Source organism: Zonotrichia albicollis, chromosome Z (assembly GCF_047830755.1).
Source record: "Zonotrichia albicollis isolate bZonAlb1 chromosome Z, bZonAlb1.hap1, whole genome shotgun sequence".
NCBI lineage: Eukaryota > Metazoa > Chordata > Aves > Passeriformes > Passerellidae > Zonotrichia > Zonotrichia albicollis.
Genome location: NC_133860.1, coordinates 14,259,013 through 14,281,925, shown reverse-complemented (window position 1 = coordinate 14,281,925; position 22,913 = coordinate 14,259,013). Strand labels below are relative to the sequence as shown.

The window sequence follows — 22,913 nt, the reverse complement described above, 5'->3', positions numbered from 1 at the left end:
GTCGGGGGCTGTTTGGAGCAGGGCTTGGAGTGTGTGTTGGGTGGAGATGGCTTTCCCCGGTGGCAAAGAGTGGTTGCAGTGCTGGAGAGAGGAGAGGCAGTGGCAAGTGTTTTGTCATAAGTCTTTATTTGTCGTGGCATAAACAAGTGAAGAGGTAGAAAAATAAATACATAAATAATGAGATAAATTATATAAATAAAGAAATAAATAAACATATCAGTCTATAAATAAGTGGAGAAAGTCTTTTGTGGATCTGAGTAGGAGCAGCTGAATGGCTGGAGATGCAGCGGTTGAAGGCTGCGGGTGCCGTGCGGCTGCCTCAGGGCTGCGTGCGGTGCCAGGTGAGAGGAGGCCCAGGTGGGGTTGGAGGTGGCTTTGGGGCGTAGGTGTGTCTGGGTGTGTGGGTGTTGGCGCTAGCGGCGCATGGTGCGTGTGAGGTTGTGGAGGTGCTGTAGAGAGGCACGAGCTTCGAGGCGGACGTGGTCCCAGGCGCAGGCGCTGTGGTTGTGGGCGTGCAGGAAGAGGTGGATGTCCCTGAAGTACTTGTTGATGGCGAGCAGCGGGTTGCGTGGTCCTTTGAAGGGCGCGGCGTTGTCGGGGAGGCATTGCTCCAGGTGGTGGATGTGGTGCTGCAGCTTGTTGAGGAGGTGGTTGCGAGCGTGGCTGGGCCAGTGCTGGCGGGTGCTGTTGGAGCTGAGGGTGTGGAAGAGGTGCTGCAGGATGCGCAGGGCGGTGGCGGCGGCTTGGTGCGGCTGCAGGTTGTTGTGGAGCAGGCCGGCGGGGAAGAAGGGCGGCTCTGTCAGGTGGCAGGGCTGTGTGTGGCCGACAGCCATGTCCTGGAGGAGGCGGAGAGCGTCGCCGGGGAAGGTGTCCTCGTGCGTCCAGAGGTGTTGGCAGGCCAGGCTGCTGGCCAGAGCGGTGAGGAGGAGCAGGAGCGCCGGGGCGGCGTGCGGCAGGCGTGGCGCTGAGGCTGTGGGCGCCGGCATGGTGAGTCTGCGGGCGCTGTTGGGTGCTGCTGGGCAGGAGGAGCCTGGTGAGGCTGGCTGGTGCTGCTGGTGGCTGTGCTTGGGGTGCCTCCGGGTGCGGGGCTTTGTATGCAAGGCAGCTTTCCCTTCATCGCTTTCTGATTGTCCGGAGTTTCTGCCTGTAGTTTCCAGTCTCTACTGGTGGCTGTATTGGTTTTGGGGAAGTGTTTGGTTGGGGTGTCCGTGGTTGGGGATTGTGGTGGCAGCGGTGTGCCGGGCTTGTGAAAGTTCTGGCTGGGAGACGTCGTGGTCAGGTGCGGTGGAGAGGGCTCTTGGCTGTTCCCTTTCACCTGCCGGGCCAGCTGTGCGGTGCGTGCTGTGGTGCTGAGTCTGTCTTTGTGCCCAGGCATGCTTTCCACCTGCAAGGCCCTGCTGGTGGCTGTGGTCACTTTTCCTTTCACTTGGTGGCTTGCCTTTATTTTCATCTGCGCCACCGTTTTCCTTTTGTGGTTGCAAGGGGTGTGCGGTGATGTCAGTGGGCGGGCGCTGGCGTTTCCCCTCCTGCGGTCAATGGCCTGAGGCGGTGGCAGTGTTCAAGGGGCTGTGTGTGCACGTGGGCCTTGGAGGCCTGAGTGTGTCCTTGCACGGAGGCAGGTGCTCCTGCTGCTGTGTTAGGGAGGAGCCGGCAGCAAGGCAGGCAAGGAAGGCTCAGTGGAGAAGTTGGTGCCAGGGAAGGGCTTTGCCCTTTCTGTTGTGCCTGCTGCCGTGGCTGTGGCCCTGGAGCAAGGGTTGGCTTTGGAGATCCGTGCCTGAGTGGATGAGGCGGCCACAGGGCCAAAGAGCACTGTCCCCCATGAAAGCAATGGTGGTGTGTTTTGGCATTGCCAGAGCCCTTTCCTGCAAGAGTGTGTCCTGTTCAGGGCTCGTTAGTCCGTGAGAGGTGTGGCATCCTTGGAGGGGATGGCTCTGAAGAGGCACAGGAGTCTAGAGGACATCGGGTGTGAGCAAGGCTGCGGGGGCTGGACTTCTGTGGCTGGAGTAGTGAAGGTTTGCCAGTAGTTTCAGATGCCTTTCCAAAAGCGCCCAAAAGCTGGGGAGTAGTGGAGAGGCGTTTGGGGTGTGCAGAGATCTGCATTGGCATGATCACCCTGGCCTCATGGATTATGGTCGGATGGTTGCTAGGAGCGGATCATGGGATTTGAAGGTTCTGTGCCTTTGGGGCAAAGAGGCTGTGGAGAGGAGTGGGTGTTTGTAGCCTTGTGTGTCAGCGCTCTCCAGGCACGCTGCTGAAGTCGCACAAGGCGAATGCTGAGAGCCCTGCCTGAAGAATGGAGACCCCAGGCCAGTGTAGGAGAGGGTCGAGTTTGAGACCCTCTTAGCGACCTGAAGGTGTCCAGGTGGATGACACATGAAGAGGCGAATGCATGAGTCCTGAGGGAACTTTGAGGTGGAGTTGGTAGGCCAATGTGGATGGGTTTTGAAACCTGGTGTCTGTCAGTGGAAGTGCCCAAGAAGTGGGAGATGAGAAACAGAACTCCCTGTCTTAGACAGGGAAAAGCAGAAGAGTGTGGGAGCTCCGGAGCAGTGAGGCTGAGCTCTGTGTCAGGCAAGAAGATGAGGCTGCTTCTGCGGGAGACTATGCTAAGGCCAGTGGAGAAGCAAGGGGTGATTGGGAGCAGGGAGCATGGCATTCCAAAGTGCAGAATCGCCATTCCTGGTGGTTTTGGTGCTGTTCTATGGTTAGGGCTCCACAGCAGTGGTGGAGAGGGGCGAGCAACGTGACCTTGTGTTCCTGGCTTTGTGCGAATGTTTGACAGTGTCGCGCACGACATCCTCGTCTGTGCGTCAGAGAGGCATGGATTGGGCGGATGGAGCAAGGTGTGGTTAAAGCAGATGAGGTGCAACGGTGCTCCTCAGCGGCCTGCGGGTGTTCATCTTTTTGGTGCTGTTTGGTGGTGTTGGCCAAAGACTGGCAGTGTTTGTGCTCAGAGGCTGGTGCAGGATGCTGCTTGGGCAGGGGCCATTGAGAAGAGTGGTCGGGGGCTGTTTGGAGCAGGGCTTGGAGTGTGTGTTGGGTGGAGATGGCTTTCCCCGGTGGCAAAGAGTGGTTGCAGTGCTGGAGAGAGGAGAGGCAGTGGCAAGTGTTTTGTCATAAGTCTTTATTTGTCGTGGCATAAACAAGTGAAGAGGTAGAAAAATAAATACATAAATAATGAGATAAATTATATAAATAAAGAAATAAATAAACATATCAGTCTATAAATAAGTGGAGAAAGTCTTTTGTGGATCTGAGTAGGAGCAGCTGAATGGCTGGAGATGCAGCGGTTGAAGGCTGCGGGTGCCGTGCGGCTGCCTCAGGGCTGCGTGCGGTGCCAGGTGAGAGGAGGCCCAGGTGGGGTTGGAGGTGGCTTTGGGGCGTAGGTGTGTCTGGGTGTGTGGGTGTTGGCGCTAGCGGCGCATGGTGCGTGTGAGGTTGTGGAGGTGCTGTAGAGAGGCACGAGCTTCGAGGCGGACGTGGTCCCAGGCGCAGGCGCTGTGGTTGTGGGCGTGCAGGAAGAGGTGGATGTCCCTGAAGTACTTGTTGATGGCGAGCAGCGGGTTGCGTGGTCCTTTGAAGGGCGCGGCGTTGTCGGGGAGGCATTGCTCCAGGTGGTGGATGTGGTGCTGCAGCTTGTTGAGGAGGTGGTTGCGAGCGTGGCTGGGCCAGTGCTGGCGGGTGCTGTTGGAGCTGAGGGTGTGGAAGAGGTGCTGCAGGATGCGCAGGGCGGTGGCGGCGGCTTGGTGCGGCTGCAGGTTGTTGTGGAGCAGGCCGGCGGGGAAGAAGGGCGGCTCTGTCAGGTGGCAGGGCTGTGTGTGGCCGACAGCCATGTCCTGGAGGAGGCGGAGAGCGTCGCCGGGGAAGGCGTCCTCGTGCGTCCAGAGGTGTTGGCAGGCCAGGCTGCTGGCCAGAGCGGTGAGGAGGAGCAGGAGCGCCGGGGCGGCGTGCGGCAGGCGTGGCGCTGAGGCTGTGGGCGCCGGCATGGTGAGTCTGCGGGCGCTGTTGGGTGCTGCTGGGCAGGAGGAGCCTGGTGAGGCTGGCTGGTGCTGCTGGTGGCTGTGCTTGGGGTGCCTCCGGGTGCGGGGCTTTGTATGCAAGGCAGCTTTCCCTTCATCGCTTTCTGATTGTCCGGAGTTTCTGCCTGTAGTTTCCAGTCTCTACTGGTGGCTGTATTGGTTTTGGGGAAGTGTTTGGTTGGGGTGTCCCTGGTTGGGGATTGTGGTGGCAGCGGTGTGCCGGGCTTGTGAAAGTTCTGGCTGGGAGACGTCGTGGTCAGGTGCGGTGGAGAGGGCTCTTGGCTGTTCCCTTTCACCTGCCGGGCCAGCTGTGCGGTGCGTGCTGTGGTGCTGAGTCTGTCTTTGTGCCCAGGCATGCTTTCCACCTGCAAGGCCCTGCTGGTGGCTGTGGTCACTTTTCCTTTCACTTGGTGGCTTGCCTTTATTTTCATCTGCGCCACCGTTTTCCTTTTGTGGTTGCAAGGGGTGTGCGGTGATGTCAGTGGGCGGGCGCTGGCGTTTCCCCTCCTGCGGTCAATGGCCTGAGGCGGTGGCAGTGTTCAAGGGGCTGTGTGTGCACGTGGGCCTTGGAGGCCTGAGTGTGTCCTTGCACGGAGGCAGGTGCTCCTGCTGCTGTGTTAGGGAGGAGCCGGCAGCAAGGCAGGCAAGGAAGGCTCAGTGGAGAAGTTGGTGCCAGGGAAGGGCTTTGCCCTTTCTGTTGTGCCTGCTGCCGTGGCTGTGGCCCTGGAGCAAGGGTTGGCTTTGGAGATCCGTGCCTGAGTGGATGAGGCGGCCACAGGGCCAAAGAGCACTGTCCCCCATGAAAGCAATGGTGGTGTGTTTTGGCATTGCCAGAGCCCTTTCCTGCAAGAGTGTGTCCTGTTCAGGGCTCGTTAGTCCGTGAGAGGTGTGGCATCCTTGGAGGGGATGGCTCTGAAGAGGCACAGGAGTCTAGAGGACATCGGGTGTGAGCAAGGCTGCGGGGGCTGGACTTCTGTGGCTGGAGTAGTGAAGGTTTGCCAGTAGTTTCAGATGCCTTTCCAAAAGCGCCCAAAAGCTGGGGAGTAGTGGAGAGGCGTTTGGGGTGTGCAGAGATCTGCATTGGCATGATCACCCTGGCCTCATGGATTATGGTCGGATGGTTGCTAGGAGCGGATCATGGGATTTGAAGGTTCTGTGCCTTTGGGGCAAAGAGGCTGTGGAGAGGAGTGGGTGTTTGTAGCCTTGTGTGTCAGCGCTCTCCAGGCACGCTGCTGAAGTCGCACAAGGCGAATGCTGAGAGCCCTGCCTGAAGAATGGAGACCCCAGGCCAGTGTAGGAGAGGGTCGAGTTTGAGACCCTCTTAGCGACCTGAAGGTGTCCAGGTGGATGACACATGAAGAGGCGAATGCATGAGTCCTGAGGGAACTTTGAGGTGGAGTTGGTAGGCCAATGTGGATGGGTTTTGAAACCTGGTGTCTGTCAGTGGAAGTGCCCAAGAAGTGGGAGATGAGAAACAGAACTCCCTGTCTTAGACAGGGAAAAGCAGAAGAGTGTGGGAGCTCCGGAGCAGTGAGGCTGAGCTCTGTGTCAGGCAAGAAGATGAGGCTGCTTCTGCGGGAGACTATGCTAAGGCCAGTGGAGAAGCAAGGGGTGATTGGGAGCAGGGAGCATGGCATTCCAAAGTGCAGAATCGCCATTCCTGGTGGTTTTGGTGCTGTTCTATGGTTAGGGCTCCACAGCAGTGGTGGAGAGGGGCGAGCAACGTGACCTTGTGTTCCTGGCTTTGTGCGAATGTTTGACAGTGTCGCGCACGACATCCTCGTCTGTGCGTCAGAGAGGCATGGATTGGGCGGATGGAGCAAGGTGTGGTTAAAGCAGATGAGGTGCAACGGTGCTCCTCAGCGGCCTGCGGGTGTTCATCTTTTTGGTGCTGTTTGGTGGTGTTGGCCAAAGACTGGCAGTGTTTGTGCTCAGAGGCTGGTGCAGGATGCTGCTTGGGCAGGGGCCATTGAGAAGAGTGGTCGGGGGCTGTTTGGAGCAGGGCTTGGAGTGTGTGTTGGGTGGAGATGGCTTTCCCCGGTGGCAAAGAGTGGTTGCAGTGCTGGAGAGAGGAGAGGCAGTGGCAAGTGTTTTGTCATAAGTCTTTATTTGTCGTGGCATAAACAAGTGAAGAGGTAGAAAAATAAATACATAAATAATGAGATAAATTATATAAATAAAGAAATAAATAAACATATCAGTCTATAAATAAGTGGAGAAAGTCTTTTGTGGATCTGAGTAGGAGCAGCTGAATGGCTGGAGATGCAGCGGTTGAAGGCTGCGGGTGCCGTGCGGCTGCCTCAGGGCTGCGTGCGGTGCCAGGTGAGAGGAGGCCCAGGTGGGGTTGGAGGTGGCTTTGGGGCGTAGGTGTGTCTGGGTGTGTGGGTGTTGGCGCTAGCGGCGCATGGTGCGTGTGAGGTTGTGGAGGTGCTGTAGAGAGGCACGAGCTTCGAGGCGGACGTGGTCCCAGGCGCAGGCGCTGTGGTTGTGGGCGTGCAGGAAGAGGTGGATGTCCCTGAAGTACTTGTTGATGGCGAGCAGCGGGTTGCGTGGTCCTTTGAAGGGCGCGGCGTTGTCGGGGAGGCATTGCTCCAGGTGGTGGATGTGGTGCTGCAGCTTGTTGAGGAGGTGGTTGCGAGCGTGGCTGGGCCAGTGCTGGCGGGTGCTGTTGGAGCTGAGGGTGTGGAAGAGGTGCTGCAGGATGCGCAGGGCGGTGGCGGCGGCTTGGTGCGGCTGCAGGTTGTTGTGGAGCAGGCCGGCGGGGAAGAAGGGCGGCTCTGTCAGGTGGCAGGGCTGTGTGTGGCCGACAGCCATGTCCTGGAGGAGGCGGAGAGCGTCGCCGGGGAAGGCGTCCTCGTGCGTCCAGAGGTGTTGGCAGGCCAGGCTGCTGGCCAGAGCGGTGAGGAGGAGCAGGAGCGCCGGGGCGGCGTGCGGCAGGCGTGGCGCTGAGGCTGTGGGCGCCGGCATGGTGAGTCTGCGGGCGCTGTTGGGTGCTGCTGGGCAGGAGGAGCCTGGTGAGGCTGGCTGGTGCTGCTGGTGGCTGTGCTTGGGGTGCCTCCGGGTGCGGGGCTTTGTATGCAAGGCAGCTTTCCCTTCATCGCTTTCTGATTGTCCGGAGTTTCTGCCTGTAGTTTCCAGTCTCTACTGGTGGCTGTATTGGTTTTGGGGAAGTGTTTGGTTGGGGTGTCCGTGGTTGGGGATTGTGGTGGCAGCGGTGTGCCGGGCTTGTGAAAGTTCTGGCTGGGAGACGTCGTGGTCAGGTGCGGTGGAGAGGGCTCTTGGCTGTTCCCTTTCACCTGCCGGGCCAGCTGTGCGGTGCGTGCTGTGGTGCTGAGTCTGTCTTTGTGCCCAGGCATGCTTTCCACCTGCAAGGCCCTGCTGGTGGCTGTGGTCACTTTTCCTTTCACTTGGTGGCTTGCCTTTATTTTCATCTGCGCCACCGTTTTCCTTTTGTGGTTGCAAGGGGTGTGCGGTGATGTCAGTGGGCGGGCGCTGGCGTTTCCCCTCCTGCGGTCAATGGCCTGAGGCGGTGGCAGTGTTCAAGGGGCTGTGTGTGCACGTGGGCCTTGGAGGCCTGAGTGTGTCCTTGCACGGAGGCAGGTGCTCCTGCTGCTGTGTTAGGGAGGAGCCGGCAGCAAGGCAGGCAAGGAAGGCTCAGTGGAGAAGTTGGTGCCAGGGAAGGGCTTTGCCCTTTCTGTTGTGCCTGCTGCCGTGGCTGTGGCCCTGGAGCAAGGGTTGGCTTTGGAGATCCGTGCCTGAGTGGATGAGGCGGCCACAGGGCCAAAGAGCACTGTCCCCCATGAAAGCAATGGTGGTGTGTTTTGGCATTGCCAGAGCCCTTTCCTGCAAGAGTGTGTCCTGTTCAGGGCTCGTTAGTCCGTGAGAGGTGTGGCATCCTTGGAGGGGATGGCTCTGAAGAGGCACAGGAGTCTAGAGGACATCGGGTGTGAGCAAGGCTGCGGGGGCTGGACTTCTGTGGCTGGAGTAGTGAAGGTTTGCCAGTAGTTTCAGATGCCTTTCCAAAAGCGCCCAAAAGCTGGGGAGTAGTGGAGAGGCGTTTGGGGTGTGCAGAGATCTGCATTGGCATGATCACCCTGGCCTCATGGATTATGGTCGGATGGTTGCTAGGAGCGGATCATGGGATTTGAAGGTTCTGTGCCTTTGGGGCAAAGAGGCTGTGGAGAGGAGTGGGTGTTTGTAGCCTTGTGTGTCAGCGCTCTCCAGGCACGCTGCTGAAGTCGCACAAGGCGAATGCTGAGAGCCCTGCCTGAAGAATGGAGACCCCAGGCCAGTGTAGGAGAGGGTCGAGTTTGAGATCCTCTTAGCGACCTGAAGGTGTCCAGGTGGATGACACATGAAGAGGCGAATGCATGAGTCCTGAGGGAACTTTGAGGTGGAGTTGGTAGGCCAATGTGGATGGGTTTTGAAACCTGGTGTCTGTCAGTGGAAGTGCCCAAGAAGTGGGAGATGAGAAACAGAACTCCCTGTCTTAGATAGGGAAAAGCAGAAGAGTGTGGGAGCTCCGGAGCAGTGAGGCTGAGCTCTGTGTCAGGCAAGAAGATGAGGCTGCTTCTGCGGGAGACTATGCTAAGGCCAGTGGAGAAGCAAGGGGTGATTGGGAGCAGGGAGCATGGCATTCCAAAGTGCAGAATCGCCATTCCTGGTGGTTTTGGTGCTGTTCTATGGTTAGGGCTCCACAGCAGTGGTGGAGAGGGGCGAGCAACGTGACCTTGTGTTCCTGGCTTTGTGCGAATGTTTGACAGTGTCGCGCACGACATCCTCGTCTGTGCGTCAGAGAGGCATGGATTGGGCGGATGGAGCAAGGTGTGGTTAAAGCAGATGAGGTGCAACGGTGCTCCTCAGCGGCCTGCGGGTGTTCATCTTTTTGGTGCTGTTTGGTGGTGTTGGCCAAAGACTGGCAGTGTTTGTGCTCAGAGGCTGGTGCAGGATGCTGCTTGGGCAGGGGCCATTGAGAAGAGTGGTCGGGGGCTGTTTGGAGCAGGGCTTGGAGTGTGTGTTGGGTGGAGATGGCTTTCCCCGGTGGCAAAGAGTGGTTGCAGTGCTGGAGAGAGGAGAGGCAGTGGCAAGTGTTTTGTCATAAGTCTTTATTTGTCGTGGCATAAACAAGTGAAGAGGTAGAAAAATAAATACATAAATAATGAGATAAATTATATAAATAAAGAAATAAATAAACATATCAGTCTATAAATAAGTGGAGAAAGTCTTTTGTGGATCTGAGTAGGAGCAGCTGAATGGCTGGAGATGCAGCGGTTGAAGGCTGCGGGTGCCGTGCGGCTGCCTCAGGGCTGCGTGCGGTGCCAGGTGAGAGGAGGCCCAGGTGGGGTTGGAGGTGGCTTTGGGGCGTAGGTGTGTCTGGGTGTGTGGGTGTTGGCGCTAGCGGCGCATGGTGCGTGTGAGGTTGTGGAGGTGCTGTAGAGAGGCACGAGCTTCGAGGCGGACGTGGTCCCAGGCGCAGGCGCTGTGGTTGTGGGCGTGCAGGAAGAGGTGGATGTCCCTGAAGTACTTGTTGATGGCGAGCAGCGGGTTGCGTGGTCCTTTGAAGGGCGCGGCGTTGTCGGGGAGGCATTGCTCCAGGTGGTGGATGTGGTGCTGCAGCTTGTTGAGGAGGTGGTTGCGAGCGTGGCTGGGCCAGTGCTGGCGGGTGCTGTTGGAGCTGAGGGTGTGGAAGAGGTGCTGCAGGATGCGCAGGGCGGTGGCGGCGGCTTGGTGCGGCTGCAGGTTGTTGTGGAGCAGGCCGGCGGGGAAGAAGGGCGGCTCTGTCAGGTGGCAGGGCTGTGTGTGGCCGACAGCCATGTCCTGGAGGAGGCGGAGAGCGTCGCCGGGGAAGGCGTCCTCGTGCGTCCAGAGGTGTTGGCAGGCCAGGCTGCTGGCCAGAGCGGTGAGGAGGAGCAGGAGCGCCGGGGCGGCGTGCGGCAGGCGTGGCGCTGAGGCTGTGGGCGCCGGCATGGTGAGTCTGCGGGCGCTGTTGGGTGCTGCTGGGCAGGAGGAGCCTGGTGAGGCTGGCTGGTGCTGCTGGTGGCTGTGCTTGGGGTGCCTCCGGGTGCGGGGCTTTGTATGCAAGGCAGCTTTCCCTTCATCGCTTTCTGATTGTCCGGAGTTTCTGCCTGTAGTTTCCAGTCTCTACTGGTGGCTGTATTGGTTTTGGGGAAGTGTTTGGTTGGGGTGTCCCTGGTTGGGGATTGTGGTGGCAGCGGTGTGCCGGGCTTGTGAAAGTTCTGGCTGGGAGACGTCGTGGTCAGGTGCGGTGGAGAGGGCTCTTGGCTGTTCCCTTTCACCTGCCGGGCCAGCTGTGCGGTGCGTGCTGTGGTGCTGAGTCTGTCTTTGTGCCCAGGCATGCTTTCCACCTGCAAGGCCCTGCTGGTGGCTGTGGTCACTTTTCCTTTCACTTGGTGGCTTGCCTTTATTTTCATCTGCGCCACCGTTTTCCTTTTGTGGTTGCAAGGGGTGTGCGGTGATGTCAGTGGGCGGGCGCTGGCGTTTCCCCTCCTGCGGTCAATGGCCTGAGGCGGTGGCAGTGTTCAAGGGGCTGTGTGTGCACGTGGGCCTTGGAGGCCTGAGTGTGTCCTTGCACGGAGGCAGGTGCTCCTGCTGCTGTGTTAGGGAGGAGCCGGCAGCAAGGCAGGCAAGGAAGGCTCAGTGGAGAAGTTGGTGCCAGGGAAGGGCTTTGCCCTTTCTGTTGTGCCTGCTGCCGTGGCTGTGGCCCTGGAGCAAGGGTTGGCTTTGGAGATCCGTGCCTGAGTGGATGAGGCGGCCACAGGGCCAAAGAGCACTGTCCCCCATGAAAGCAATGGTGGTGTGTTTTGGCATTGCCAGAGCCCTTTCCTGCAAGAGTGTGTCCTGTTCAGGGCTCGTTAGTCCGTGAGAGGTGTGGCATCCTTGGAGGGGATGGCTCTGAAGAGGCACAGGAGTCTAGAGGACATCGGGTGTGAGCAAGGCTGCGGGGGCTGGACTTCTGTGGCTGGAGTAGTGAAGGTTTGCCAGTAGTTTCAGATGCCTTTCCAAAAGCGCCCAAAAGCTGGGGAGTAGTGGAGAGGCGTTTGGGGTGTGCAGAGATCTGCATTGGCATGATCACCCTGGCCTCATGGATTATGGTCGGATGGTTGCTAGGAGCGGATCATGGGATTTGAAGGTTCTGTGCCTTTGGGGCAAAGAGGCTGTGGAGAGGAGTGGGTGTTTGTAGCCTTGTGTGTCAGCGCTCTCCAGGCACGCTGCTGAAGTCGCACAAGGCGAATGCTGAGAGCCCTGCCTGAAGAATGGAGACCCCAGGCCAGTGTAGGAGAGGGTCGAGTTTGAGACCCTCTTAGCGACCTGAAGGTGTCCAGGTGGATGACACATGAAGAGGCGAATGCATGAGTCCTGAGGGAACTTTGAGGTGGAGTTGGTAGGCCAATGTGGATGGGTTTTGAAACCTGGTGTCTGTCAGTGGAAGTGCCCAAGAAGTGGGAGATGAGAAACAGAACTCCCTGTCTTAGACAGGGAAAAGCAGAAGAGTGTGGGAGCTCCGGAGCAGTGAGGCTGAGCTCTGTGTCAGGCAAGAAGATGAGGCTGCTTCTGCGGGAGACTATGCTAAGGCCAGTGGAGAAGCAAGGGGTGATTGGGAGCAGGGAGCATGGCATTCCAAAGTGCAGAATCGCCATTCCTGGTGGTTTTGGTGCTGTTCTATGGTTAGGGCTCCACAGCAGTGGTGGAGAGGGGCGAGCAACGTGACCTTGTGTTCCTGGCTTTGTGCGAATGTTTGACAGTGTCGCGCACGACATCCTCGTCTGTGCGTCAGAGAGGCATGGATTGGGCGGATGGAGCAAGGTGTGGTTAAAGCAGATGAGGTGCAACGGTGCTCCTCAGCGGCCTGCGGGTGTTCATCTTTTTGGTGCTGTTTGGTGGTGTTGGCCAAAGACTGGCAGTGTTTGTGCTCAGAGGCTGGTGCAGGATGCTGCTTGGGCAGGGGCCATTGAGAAGAGTGGTCGGGGGCTGTTTGGAGCAGGGCTTGGAGTGTGTGTTGGGTGGAGATGGCTTTCCCCGGTGGCAAAGAGTGGTTGCAGTGCTGGAGAGAGGAGAGGCAGTGGCAAGTGTTTTGTCATAAGTCTTTATTTGTCGTGGCATAAACAAGTGAAGAGGTAGAAAAATAAATACATAAATAATGAGATAAATTATATAAATAAAGAAATAAATAAACATATCAGTCTATAAATAAGTGGAGAAAGTCTTTTGTGGATCTGAGTAGGAGCAGCTGAATGGCTGGAGATGCAGCGGTTGAAGGCTGCGGGTGCCGTGCGGCTGCCTCAGGGCTGCGTGCGGTGCCAGGTGAGAGGAGGCCCAGGTGGGGTTGGAGGTGGCTTTGGGGCGTAGGTGTGTCTGGGTGTGTGGGTGTTGGCGCTAGCGGCGCATGGTGCGTGTGAGGTTGTGGAGGTGCTGTAGAGAGGCACGAGCTTCGAGGCGGACGTGGTCCCAGGCGCAGGCGCTGTGGTTGTGGGCGTGCAGGAAGAGGTGGATGTCCCTGAAGTACTTGTTGATGGCGAGCAGCGGGTTGCGTGGTCCTTTGAAGGGCGCGGCGTTGTCGGGGAGGCATTGCTCCAGGTGGTGGATGTGGTGCTGCAGCTTGTTGAGGAGGTGGTTGCGAGCGTGGCTGGGCCAGTGCTGGCGGGTGCTGTTGGAGCTGAGGGTGTGGAAGAGGTGCTGCAGGATGCGCAGGGCGGTGGCGGCGGCTTGGTGCGGCTGCAGGTTGTTGTGGAGCAGGCCGGCGGGGAAGAAGGGCGGCTCTGTCAGGTGGCAGGGCTGTGTGTGGCCGACAGCCATGTCCTGGAGGAGGCGGAGAGCGTCGCCGGGGAAGGCGTCCTCGTGCGTCCAGAGGTGTTGGCAGGCCAGGCTGCTGGCCAGAGCGGTGAGGAGGAGCAGGAGCGCCGGGGCGGCGTGCGGCAGGCGTGGCGCTGAGGCTGTGGGCGCCGGCATGGTGAGTCTGCGGGCGCTGTTGGGTGCTGCTGGGCAGGAGGAGCCTGGTGAGGCTGGCTGGTGCTGCTGGTGGCTGTGCTTGGGGTGCCTCCGGGTGCGGGGCTTTGTATGCAAGGCAGCTTTCCCTTCATCGCTTTCTGATTGTCCGGAGTTTCTGCCTGTAGTTTCCAGTCTCTACTGGTGGCTGTATTGGTTTTGGGGAAGTGTTTGGTTGGGGTGTCCGTGGTTGGGGATTGTGGTGGCAGCGGTGTGCCGGGCTTGTGAAAGTTCTGGCTGGGAGACGTCGTGGTCAGGTGCGGTGGAGAGGGCTCTTGGCTGTTCCCTTTCACCTGCCGGGCCAGCTGTGCGGTGCGTGCTGTGGTGCTGAGTCTGTCTTTGTGCCCAGGCATGCTTTCCACCTGCAAGGCCCTGCTGGTGGCTGTGGTCACTTTTCCTTTCACTTGGTGGCTTGCCTTTATTTTCATCTGCGCCACCGTTTTCCTTTTGTGGTTGCAAGGGGTGTGCGGTGATGTCAGTGGGCGGGCGCTGGCGTTTCCCCTCCTGCGGTCAATGGCCTGAGGCGGTGGCAGTGTTCAAGGGGCTGTGTGTGCACGTGGGCCTTGGAGGCCTGAGTGTGTCCTTGCACGGAGGCAGGTGCTCCTGCTGCTGTGTTAGGGAGGAGCCGGCAGCAAGGCAGGCAAGGAAGGCTCAGTGGAGAAGTTGGTGCCAGGGAAGGGCTTTGCCCTTTCTGTTGTGCCTGCTGCCGTGGCTGTGGCCCTGGAGCAAGGGTTGGCTTTGGAGATCCGTGCCTGAGTGGATGAGGCGGCCACAGGGCCAAAGAGCACTGTCCCCCATGAAAGCAATGGTGGTGTGTTTTGGCATTGCCAGAGCCCTTTCCTGCAAGAGTGTGTCCTGTTCAGGGCTCGTTAGTCCGTGAGAGGTGTGGCATCCTTGGAGGGGATGGCTCTGAAGAGGCACAGGAGTCTAGAGGACATCGGGTGTGAGCAAGGCTGCGGGGGCTGGACTTCTGTGGCTGGAGTAGTGAAGGTTTGCCAGTAGTTTCAGATGCCTTTCCAAAAGCGCCCAAAAGCTGGGGAGTAGTGGAGAGGCGTTTGGGGTGTGCAGAGATCTGCATTGGCATGATCACCCTGGCCTCATGGATTATGGTCGGATGGTTGCTAGGAGCGGATCATGGGATTTGAAGGTTCTGTGCCTTTGGGGCAAAGAGGCTGTGGAGAGGAGTGGGTGTTTGTAGCCTTGTGTGTCAGCGCTCTCCAGGCACGCTGCTGAAGTCGCACAAGGCGAATGCTGAGAGCCCTGCCTGAAGAATGGAGACCCCAGGCCAGTGTAGGAGAGGGTCGAGTTTGAGATCCTCTTAGCGACCTGAAGGTGTCCAGGTGGATGACACATGAAGAGGCGAATGCATGAGTCCTGAGGGAACTTTGAGGTGGAGTTGGTAGGCCAATGTGGATGGGTTTTGAAACCTGGTGTCTGTCAGTGGAAGTGCCCAAGAAGTGGGAGATGAGAAACAGAACTCCCTGTCTTAGATAGGGAAAAGCAGAAGAGTGTGGGAGCTCCGGAGCAGTGAGGCTGAGCTCTGTGTCAGGCAAGAAGATGAGGCTGCTTCTGCGGGAGACTATGCTAAGGCCAGTGGAGAAGCAAGGGGTGATTGGGAGCAGGGAGCATGGCATTCCAAAGTGCAGAATCGCCATTCCTGGTGGTTTTGGTGCTGTTCTATGGTTAGGGCTCCACAGCAGTGGTGGAGAGGGGCGAGCAACGTGACCTTGTGTTCCTGGCTTTGTGCGAATGTTTGACAGTGTCGCGCACGACATCCTCGTCTGTGCGTCAGAGAGGCATGGATTGGGCGGATGGAGCAAGGTGTGGTTAAAGCAGATGAGGTGCAACGGTGCTCCTCAGCGGCCTGCGGGTGTTCATCTTTTTGGTGCTGTTTGGTGGTGTTGGCCAAAGACTGGCAGTGTTTGTGCTCAGAGGCTGGTGCAGGATGCTGCTTGGGCAGGGGCCATTGAGAAGAGTGGTCGGGGGCTGTTTGGAGCAGGGCTTGGAGTGTGTGTTGGGTGGAGATGGCTTTCCCCGGTGGCAAAGAGTGGTTGCAGTGCTGGAGAGAGGAGAGGCAGTGGCAAGTGTTTTGTCATAAGTCTTTATTTGTCGTGGCATAAACAAGTGAAGAGGTAGAAAAATAAATACATAAATAATGAGATAAATTATATAAATAAAGAAATAAATAAACATATCAGTCTATAAATAAGTGGAGAAAGTCTTTTGTGGATCTGAGTAGGAGCAGCTGAATGGCTGGAGATGCAGCGGTTGAAGGCTGCGGGTGCCGTGCGGCTGCCTCAGGGCTGCGTGCGGTGCCAGGTGAGAGGAGGCCCAGGTGGGGTTGGAGGTGGCTTTGGGGCGTAGGTGTGTCTGGGTGTGTGGGTGTTGGCGCTAGCGGCGCATGGTGCGTGTGAGGTTGTGGAGGTGCTGTAGAGAGGCACGAGCTTCGAGGCGGACGTGGTCCCAGGCGCAGGCGCTGTGGTTGTGGGCGTGCAGGAAGAGGTGGATGTCCCTGAAGTACTTGTTGATGGCGAGCAGCGGGTTGCGTGGTCCTTTGAAGGGCGCGGCGTTGTCGGGGAGGCATTGCTCCAGGTGGTGGATGTGGTGCTGCAGCTTGTTGAGGAGGTGGTTGCGAGCGTGGCTGGGCCAGTGCTGGCGGGTGCTGTTGGAGCTGAGGGTGTGGAAGAGGTGCTGCAGGATGCGCAGGGCGGTGGCGGCGGCTTGGTGCGGCTGCAGGTTGTTGTGGAGCAGGCCGGCGGGGAAGAAGGGCGGCTCTGTCAGGTGGCAGGGCTGTGTGTGGCCGACAGCCATGTCCTGGAGGAGGCGGAGAGCGTCGCCGGGGAAGGCGTCCTCGTGCGTCCAGAGGTGTTGGCAGGCCAGGCTGCTGGCCAGAGCGGTGAGGAGGAGCAGGAGCGCCGGGGCGGCGTGCGGCAGGCGTGGCGCTGAGGCTGTGGGCGCCGGCATGGTGAGTCTGCGGGCGCTGTTGGGTGCTGCTGGGCAGGAGGAGCCTGGTGAGGCTGGCTGGTGCTGCTGGTGGCTGTGCTTGGGGTGCCTCCGGGTGCGGGGCTTTGTATGCAAGGCAGCTTTCCCTTCATCGCTTTCTGATTGTCCGGAGTTTCTGCCTGTAGTTTCCAGTCTCTACTGGTGGCTGTATTGGTTTTGGGGAAGTGTTTGGTTGGGGTGTCCGTGGTTGGGGATTGTGGTGGCAGCGGTGTGCCGGGCTTGTGAAAGTTCTGGCTGGGAGACGTCGTGGTCAGGTGCGGTGGAGAGGGCTCTTGGCTGTTCCCTTTCACCTGCCGGGCCAGCTGTGCGGTGCGTGCTGTGGTGCTGAGTCTGTCTTTGTGCCCAGGCATGCTTTCCACCTGCAAGGCCCTGCTGGTGGCTGTGGTCACTTTTCCTTTCACTTGGTGGCTTGCCTTTATTTTCATCTGCGCCACCGTTTTCCTTTTGTGGTTGCAAGGGGTGTGCGGTGATGTCAGTGGGCGGGCGCTGGCGTTTCCCCTCCTGCGGTCAATGGCCTGAGGCGGTGGCAGTGTTCAAGGGGCTGTGTGTGCACGTGGGCCTTGGAGGCCTGAGTGTGTCCTTGCACGGAGGCAGGTGCTCCTGCTGCTGTGTTAGGGAGGAGCCGGCAGCAAGGCAGGCAAGGAAGGCTCAGTGGAGAAGTTGGTGCCAGGGAAGGGCTTTGCCCTTTCTGTTGTGCCTGCTGCCGTGGCTGTGGCCCTGGAGCAAGGGTTGGCTTTGGAGATCCGTGCCTGAGTGGATGAGGCGGCCACAGGGCCAAAGAGCACTGTCCCCCATGAAAGCAATGGTGGTGTGTTTTGGCATTGCCAGAGCCCTTTCCTGCAAGAGTGTGTCCTGTTCAGGGCTCGTTAGTCCGTGAGAGGTGTGGCATCCTTGGAGGGGATGGCTCTGAAGAGGCACAGGAGTCTAGAGGACATCGGGTGTGAGCAAGGCTGCGGGGGCTGGACTTCTGTGGCTGGAGTAGTGAAGGTTTGCCAGTAGTTTCAGATGCCTTTCCAAAAGCGCCCAAAAGCTGGGGAGTAGTGGAGAGGCGTTTGGGGTGTGCAGAGATCTGCATTGGCATGATCACCCTGGCCTCATGGATTATGGTCGGATGGTTGCTAGGAGCGGATCATGGGATTTGAAGGTTCTGTGCCTTTGGGGCAAAGAGGCTGTGGAGAGGAGTGGGTGTTTGTAGCCTTGTGTGTCAGCGCTCTCCAGGCACGCTGCTGAAGTCGCACAAGGCGAATGCTGAGAGCCCTGCCTGAAGAATGGAGACCCCAGGCCAGTGTAGGAGAGGGTCGAGTTTGAGACCCTCTTAGCGACCTGAAGGTGTCCAGGTGGATGACACATGAAGAGGCGAATGCATGAGTCCTGAGGGAACTTTGAGGTGGAGTTGGTAGGCCAATGTGGATGGGTTTTGAAACCTGGTGTCTGTCAGTGGAAGTGCCCAAGATGTGGGAGATGAGAAACAGAACTCCCTGTCTTAGACAGGGAAAAGCAGAAGAGTGTGGGAGCTCCGGAGCAGTGAGGCTGAGCTCTGTGTCAGGCAAGAAGATGAGGCTGCTTCTGCGGGAGACTATGCTAAGGCCAGTGGAGAAGCAAGGGGTGATTGGGAGCAGGGAGCATGGCATTCCAAAGTGCAGAATCGCCATTCCTGGTGGTTTTGGTGCTGTTCTATGGTTAGGGCTCCACAGCAGTGGTGGAGAGGGGCGAGCAACGTGACCTTGTGTTCCTGGCTTTGTGCGAATGTTTGACAGTGTCGCGCACGACATCCTCGTCTGTGCGTCAGAGAGGCATGGATTGGGCGGATGGAGCAAGGTGTGGTTAAAGCAGATGAGGTGCAACGGTGCTCCTCAGCGGCCTGCGGGTGTTCATCTTTTTGGTGCTGTTTGGTGGTGTTGGCCAAAGACTGGCAGTGTTTGTGCTCAGAGGCTGGTGCAGGATGCTGCTTGGGCAGGGGCCATTGAGAAGAGTGGTCGGGGGCTGTTTGGAGCAGGGCTTGGAGTGTGTGTTGGGTGGAGATGGCTTTCCCCGGTGGCAAAGAGTGGTTGCAGTGCTGGAGAGAGGAGAGGCAGTGGCAAGTGTTTTGTCATAAGTCTTTATTTGTCGTGGCATAAACAAGTGAAGAGGTAGAAAAATAAATACATAAATAATGAGATAAATTATATAAATAAAGAAATAAATAAACATATCAGTCTATAAATAAGTGGAGAAAGTCTTTTGTGGATCTGAGTAGGAGCAGCTGAATGGCTGGAGATGCAGCGGTTGAAGGCTGCGGGTGCCGTGCGGCTGCCTCAGGGCTGCGTGCGGTGCCAGGTGAGAGGAGGCCCAGGTGGGGTTGGAGGTGGCTTTGGGGCGTAGGTGTGTCTGGGTGTGTGGGTGTTGGCGCTAGCGGCGCATGGTGCGTGTGAGGTTGTGGAGGTGCTGTAGAGAGGCACGAGCTTCGAGGCGGACGTGGTCCCAGGCGCAGGCGCTGTGGTTGTGGGCGTGCAGGAAGAGGTGGATGTCCCTGAAGTACTTGTTGATGGCGAGCAGCGGGTTGCGTGGTCCTTTGAAGGGCGCGGCGTTGTCGGGGAGGCATTGCTCCAGGTGGTGGATGTGGTGCTGCAGCTTGTTGAGGAGGTGGTTGCGAGCGTGGCTGGGCCAGTGCTGGCGGGTGCTGTTGGAGCTGAGGGTGTGGAAGAGGTGCTGCAGGATGCGCAGGGCGGTGGCGGCGGCTTGGTGCGGCTGCAGGTTGTTGTGGAGCAGGCCGGCGGGGAAGAAGGGCGGCTCTGTCAGGTGGCAGGGCTGTGTGTGGCCGACAGCCATGTCCTGGAGGAGGCGGAGAGCGTCGCCGGGGAAGGCGTCCTCGTGCGTCCAGAGGTGTTGGCAGGCCAGGCTGCTGGCCAGAGCGGTGAGGAGGAGCAGGAGCGCCGGGGCGGCGTGCGGCAGGCGTGGCGCTGAGGCTGTGGGCGCCGGCATGGTGAGTCTGCGGGCGCTGTTGGGTGCTGCTGGGCAGGAGGAGCCTGGTGAGGCTGGCTGGTGCTGCTGGTGGCTGTGCTTGGGGTGCCTCCGGGTGCGGGGCTTTGTATGCAAGGCAGCTTTCCCTTCATCGCTTTCTGATTGTCCGGAGTTTCTGCCTGTAGTTTCCAGTCTCTACTGGTGGCTGTATTGGTTTTGGGGAAGTGTTTGGTTGGGGTGTCCGTGGTTGGGGATTGTGGTGGCAGCGGTGTGCCGGGCTTGTGAAAGTTCTGGCTGGGAGACGTCGTGGTCAGGTGCGGTGGAGAGGGCTCTTGGCTGTTCCCTTTCACCTGCCGGGCCAGCTGTGCGGTGCGTGCTGTGGTGCTGAGTCTGTCTTTGTGCCCAGGCATGCTTTCCACCTGCAAGGCCCTGCTGGTGGCTGTGGTCACTTTTCCTTTCACTTGGTGGCTTGCCTTTATTTTCATCTGCGCCACCGTTTTCCTTTTGTGGTTGCAAGGGGTGTGCGGTGATGTCAGTGGGCGGGCGCTGGCGTTTCCCCTCCTGCGGTCAATGGCCTGAGGCGGTGGCAGTGTTCAAGGGGCTGTGTGTGCACGTGGGCCTTGGAGGCCTGAGTGTGTCCTTGCACGGAGGCAGGTGCTCCTGCTGCTGTGTTAGGGAGGAGCCGGCAGCAAGGCAGGCAAGGAAGGCTCAGTGGAGAAGTTGGTGCCAGGGAAGGGCTTTGCCCTTTCTGTTGTGCCTGCTGCCGTGGCTGTGGCCCTGGAGCAAGGGTTGGCTTTGGAGATCCGTGCCTGAGTGGATGAGGCGGCCACAGGGCCAAAGAGCACTGTCCCCCATGAAAGCAATGGTGGTGTGTTTTGGCATTGCCAGAGCCCTTTCCTGCAAGAGTGTGTCCTGTTCAGGGCTCGTTAGTCCGTGAGAGGTGTGGCATCCTTGGAGGGGATGGCTCTGAAGAGGCACAGGAGTCTAGAGGACATCGGGTGTGAGCAAGGCTGCGGGGGCTGGACTTCTGTGGCTGGAGTAGTGAAGGTTTGCCAGTAGTTTCAGATGCCTTTCCAAAAGCGCCCAAAAGCTGGGGAGTAGTGGAGAGGCGTTTGGGGTGTGCAGAGATCTGCATTGGCATGATCACCCTGGCCTCATGGATTATGGTCGGATGGTTGCTAGGAGCGGATCATGGGATTTGAAGGTTCTGTGCCTTTGGGGCAAAGAGGCTGTGGAGAGGAGTGGGTGTTTGTAGCCTTGTGTGTCAGCGCTCTCCAGGCACGCTGCTGAAGTCGCACAAGGCGAATGCTGAGAGCCCTGCCTGAAGAATGGAGACCCCAGGCCAGTGTAGGAGAGGGTCGAGTTTGAGACCCTCTTAGCGACCTGAAGGTGTCCAGGTGGATGACACATGAAGAGGCGAATGCATGAGTCCTGAGGGAACTTTGAGGTGGAGTTGGTAGGCCAATGTGGATGGGTTTTGAAACCTGGTGTCTGTCAGTGGAAGTGCCCAAGAAGTGGGAGATGAGAAACAGAACTCCCTGTCTTAGACAGGGAAAAGCAGAAGAGTGTGGGAGCTCCGGAGCAGTGAGGCTGAGCTCTGTGTCAGGCAAGAAGATGAGGCTGCTTCTGCGGGAGACTATGCTAAGGCCAGTGGAGAAGCAAGGGGTGATTGGGAGCAGGGAGCATGGCATTCCAAAGTGCAGAATCGCCATTCCTGGTGGTTTTGGTGCTGTTCTATGGTTAGGGCTCCACAGCAGTGGTGGAGAGGGGCGAGCAACGTGACCTTGTGTTCCTGGCTTTGTGCGAATGTTTGACAGTGTCGCGCACGACATCCTCGTCTGTGCGTCAGAGAGGCATGGATTGGGCGGATGGAGCAAGGTGTGGTTAAAGCAGATGAGGTGCAACGGTGCTCCTCAGCGGCCTGCGGGTGTTCATCTTTTTGGTGCTGTTTGGTGGTGTTGGCCAAAGACTGGCAGTGTTTGTGCTCAGAGGCTGGTGCAGGATGCTGCTTGGGCAGGGGCCATTGAGAAGAGTGGTCGGGGGCTGTTTGGAGCAGGGCTTGGAGTGTGTGTTGGGTGGAGATGGCTTTCCCCGGTGGCAAAGAGTGGTTGCAGTGCTGGAGAGAGGAGAGGCAGTGGCAAGTGTTTTGTCATAAGTCTTTATTTGTCGTGGCATAAACAAGTGAAGAGGTAGAAAAATAAATACATAAATAATGAGATAAATTATATAAATAAAGAAATAAATAAACATATCAGTCTATAAATAAGTGGAGAAAGTCTTTTGTGGATCTGAGTAGGAGCAGCTGAATGGCTGGAGATGCAGCGGTTGAAGGCTGCGGGTGCCGTGCGGCTGCCTCAGGGCTGCGTGCGGTGCCAGGTGAGAGGAGGCCCAGGTGGGGTTGGAGGTGGCTTTGGGGCGTAGGTGTGTCTGGGTGTGTGGGTGTTGGCGCTAGCGGCGCATGGTGCGTGTGAGGTTGTGGAGGTGCTGTAGAGAGGCACGAGCTTCGAGGCGGACGTGGTCCCAGGCGCAGGCGCTGTGGTTGTGGGCGTGCAGGAAGAGGTGGATGTCCCTGAAGTACTTGTTGATGGCGAGCAGCGGGTTGCGTGGTCCTTTGAAGGGCGCGGCGTTGTCGGGGAGGCATTGCTCCAGGTGGTGGATGTGGTGCTGCAGCTTGTTGAGGAGGTGGTTGCGAGCGTGGCTGGGCCAGTGCTGGCGGGTGCTGTTGGAGCTGAGGGTGTGGAAGAGGTGCTGCAGGATGCGCAGGGCGGTGGCGGCGGCTTGGTGCGGCTGCAGGTTGTTGTGGAGCAGGCCGGCGGGGAAGAAGGGCGGCTCTGTCAGGTGGCAGGGCTGTGTGTGGCCGACAGCCATGTCCTGGAGGAGGCGGAGAGCGTCGCCGGGGAAGGCGTCCTCGTGCGTCCAGAGGTGTTGGCAGGCCAGGCTGCTGGCCAGAGCGGTGAGGAGGAGCAGGAGCGCCGGGGCGGCGTGCGGCAGGCGTGGCGCTGAGGCTGTGGGCGCCGGCATGGTGAGTCTGCGGGCGCTGTTGGGTGCTGCTGGGCAGGAGGAGCCTGGTGAGGCTGGCTGGTGCTGCTGGTGGCTGTGCTTGGGGTGCCTCCGGGTGCGGGGCTTTGTATGCAAGGCAGCTTTCCCTTCATCGCTTTCTGATTGTCCGGAGTTTCTGCCTGTAGTTTCCAGTCTCTACTGGTGGCTGTATTGGTTTTGGGGAAGTGTTTGGTTGGGGTGTCCGTGGTTGGGGATTGTGGTGGCAGCGGTGTGCCGGGCTTGTGAAAGTTCTGGCTGGGAGACGTCGTGGTCAGGTGCGGTGGAGAGGGCTCTTGGCTGTTCCCTTTCACCTGCCGGGCCAGCTGTGCGGTGCGTGCTGTGGTGCTGAGTCTGTCTTTGTGCCCAGGCATGCTTTCCACCTGCAAGGCCCTGCTGGTGGCTGTGGTCACTTTTCCTTTCACTTGGTGGCTTGCCTTTATTTTCATCTGCGCCACCGTTTTCCTTTTGTGGTTGCAAGGGGTGTGCGGTGATGTCAGTGGGCGGGCGCTGGCGTTTCCCCTCCTGCGGTCAATGGCCTGAGGCGGTGGCAGTGTTCAAGGGGCTGTGTGTGCACGTGGGCCTTGGAGGCCTGAGTGTGTCCTTGCACGGAGGCAGGTGCTCCTGCTGCTGTGTTAGGGAGGAGCCGGCAGCAAGGCAGGCAAGGAAGGCTCAGTGGAGAAGTTGGTGCCAGGGAAGGGCTTTGCCCTTTCTGTTGTGCCTGCTGCCGTGGCTGTGGCCCTGGAGCAAGGGTTGGCTTTGGAGATCCGTGCCTGAGTGGATGAGGCGGCCACAGGGCCAAAGAGCACTGTCCCCCATGAAAGCAATGGTGGTGTGTTTTGGCATTGCCAGAGCCCTTTCCTGCAAGAGTGTGTCCTGTTCAGGGCTCGTTAGTCCGTGAGAGGTGTGGCA

General features: G+C 58.6%; 9 protein-coding genes across 24 annotated transcripts in view; 1 reads left to right on the top strand and 8 right to left on the bottom strand.

Annotated features, from left to right (window-relative positions):
- UBAP2 (ubiquitin associated protein 2) overlaps window positions 1–22,913 on the top strand; it is a 147,703-nt gene that overhangs the window by 78,940 nt on the left and 45,850 nt on the right. The window lies entirely within an intron of this gene.
- On the bottom strand, window positions 358–1,015 carry LOC141727021 (interferon-like). The gene has a single exon (XM_074532340.1). It carries the CDS (start codon window positions 984–986, stop codon window positions 414–416), a length of 573 nt encoding a protein of 190 aa, XP_074388441.1. The 5' UTR covers window positions 987–1,015; the 3' UTR covers window positions 358–413.
- Window positions 3,358–4,015, bottom strand: LOC141727030 (interferon-like). The gene has a single exon (XM_074532350.1). It carries the CDS (start codon window positions 3,984–3,986, stop codon window positions 3,414–3,416), a length of 573 nt encoding a protein of 190 aa, XP_074388451.1. The 5' UTR covers window positions 3,987–4,015; the 3' UTR covers window positions 3,358–3,413.
- On the bottom strand, window positions 6,358–7,015 carry LOC141727029 (interferon-like). Its single transcript, XM_074532349.1, has one exon. The coding sequence runs from the start codon at window positions 6,984–6,986 to the stop codon at window positions 6,414–6,416; it is 573 nt and encodes a 190-aa protein (XP_074388450.1). The 5' UTR covers window positions 6,987–7,015; the 3' UTR covers window positions 6,358–6,413.
- On the bottom strand, window positions 9,358–10,015 carry LOC141727028 (interferon-like). Its single transcript, XM_074532348.1, has one exon. The coding sequence runs from the start codon at window positions 9,984–9,986 to the stop codon at window positions 9,414–9,416; it is 573 nt and encodes a 190-aa protein (XP_074388449.1). The 5' UTR covers window positions 9,987–10,015; the 3' UTR covers window positions 9,358–9,413.
- Window positions 12,358–13,015, bottom strand: LOC141727027 (interferon-like). Its single transcript, XM_074532346.1, has one exon. The coding sequence runs from the start codon at window positions 12,984–12,986 to the stop codon at window positions 12,414–12,416; it is 573 nt and encodes a 190-aa protein (XP_074388447.1). The 5' UTR covers window positions 12,987–13,015; the 3' UTR covers window positions 12,358–12,413.
- Window positions 15,358–16,015, bottom strand: LOC141727026 (interferon-like). The gene has a single exon (XM_074532345.1). It carries the CDS (start codon window positions 15,984–15,986, stop codon window positions 15,414–15,416), a length of 573 nt encoding a protein of 190 aa, XP_074388446.1. The 5' UTR covers window positions 15,987–16,015; the 3' UTR covers window positions 15,358–15,413.
- On the bottom strand, window positions 18,358–19,015 carry LOC141727025 (interferon-like). Its single transcript, XM_074532344.1, has one exon. The coding sequence runs from the start codon at window positions 18,984–18,986 to the stop codon at window positions 18,414–18,416; it is 573 nt and encodes a 190-aa protein (XP_074388445.1). The 5' UTR covers window positions 18,987–19,015; the 3' UTR covers window positions 18,358–18,413.
- On the bottom strand, window positions 21,358–22,015 carry LOC141727024 (interferon-like). Its single transcript, XM_074532343.1, has one exon. The coding sequence runs from the start codon at window positions 21,984–21,986 to the stop codon at window positions 21,414–21,416; it is 573 nt and encodes a 190-aa protein (XP_074388444.1). The 5' UTR covers window positions 21,987–22,015; the 3' UTR covers window positions 21,358–21,413.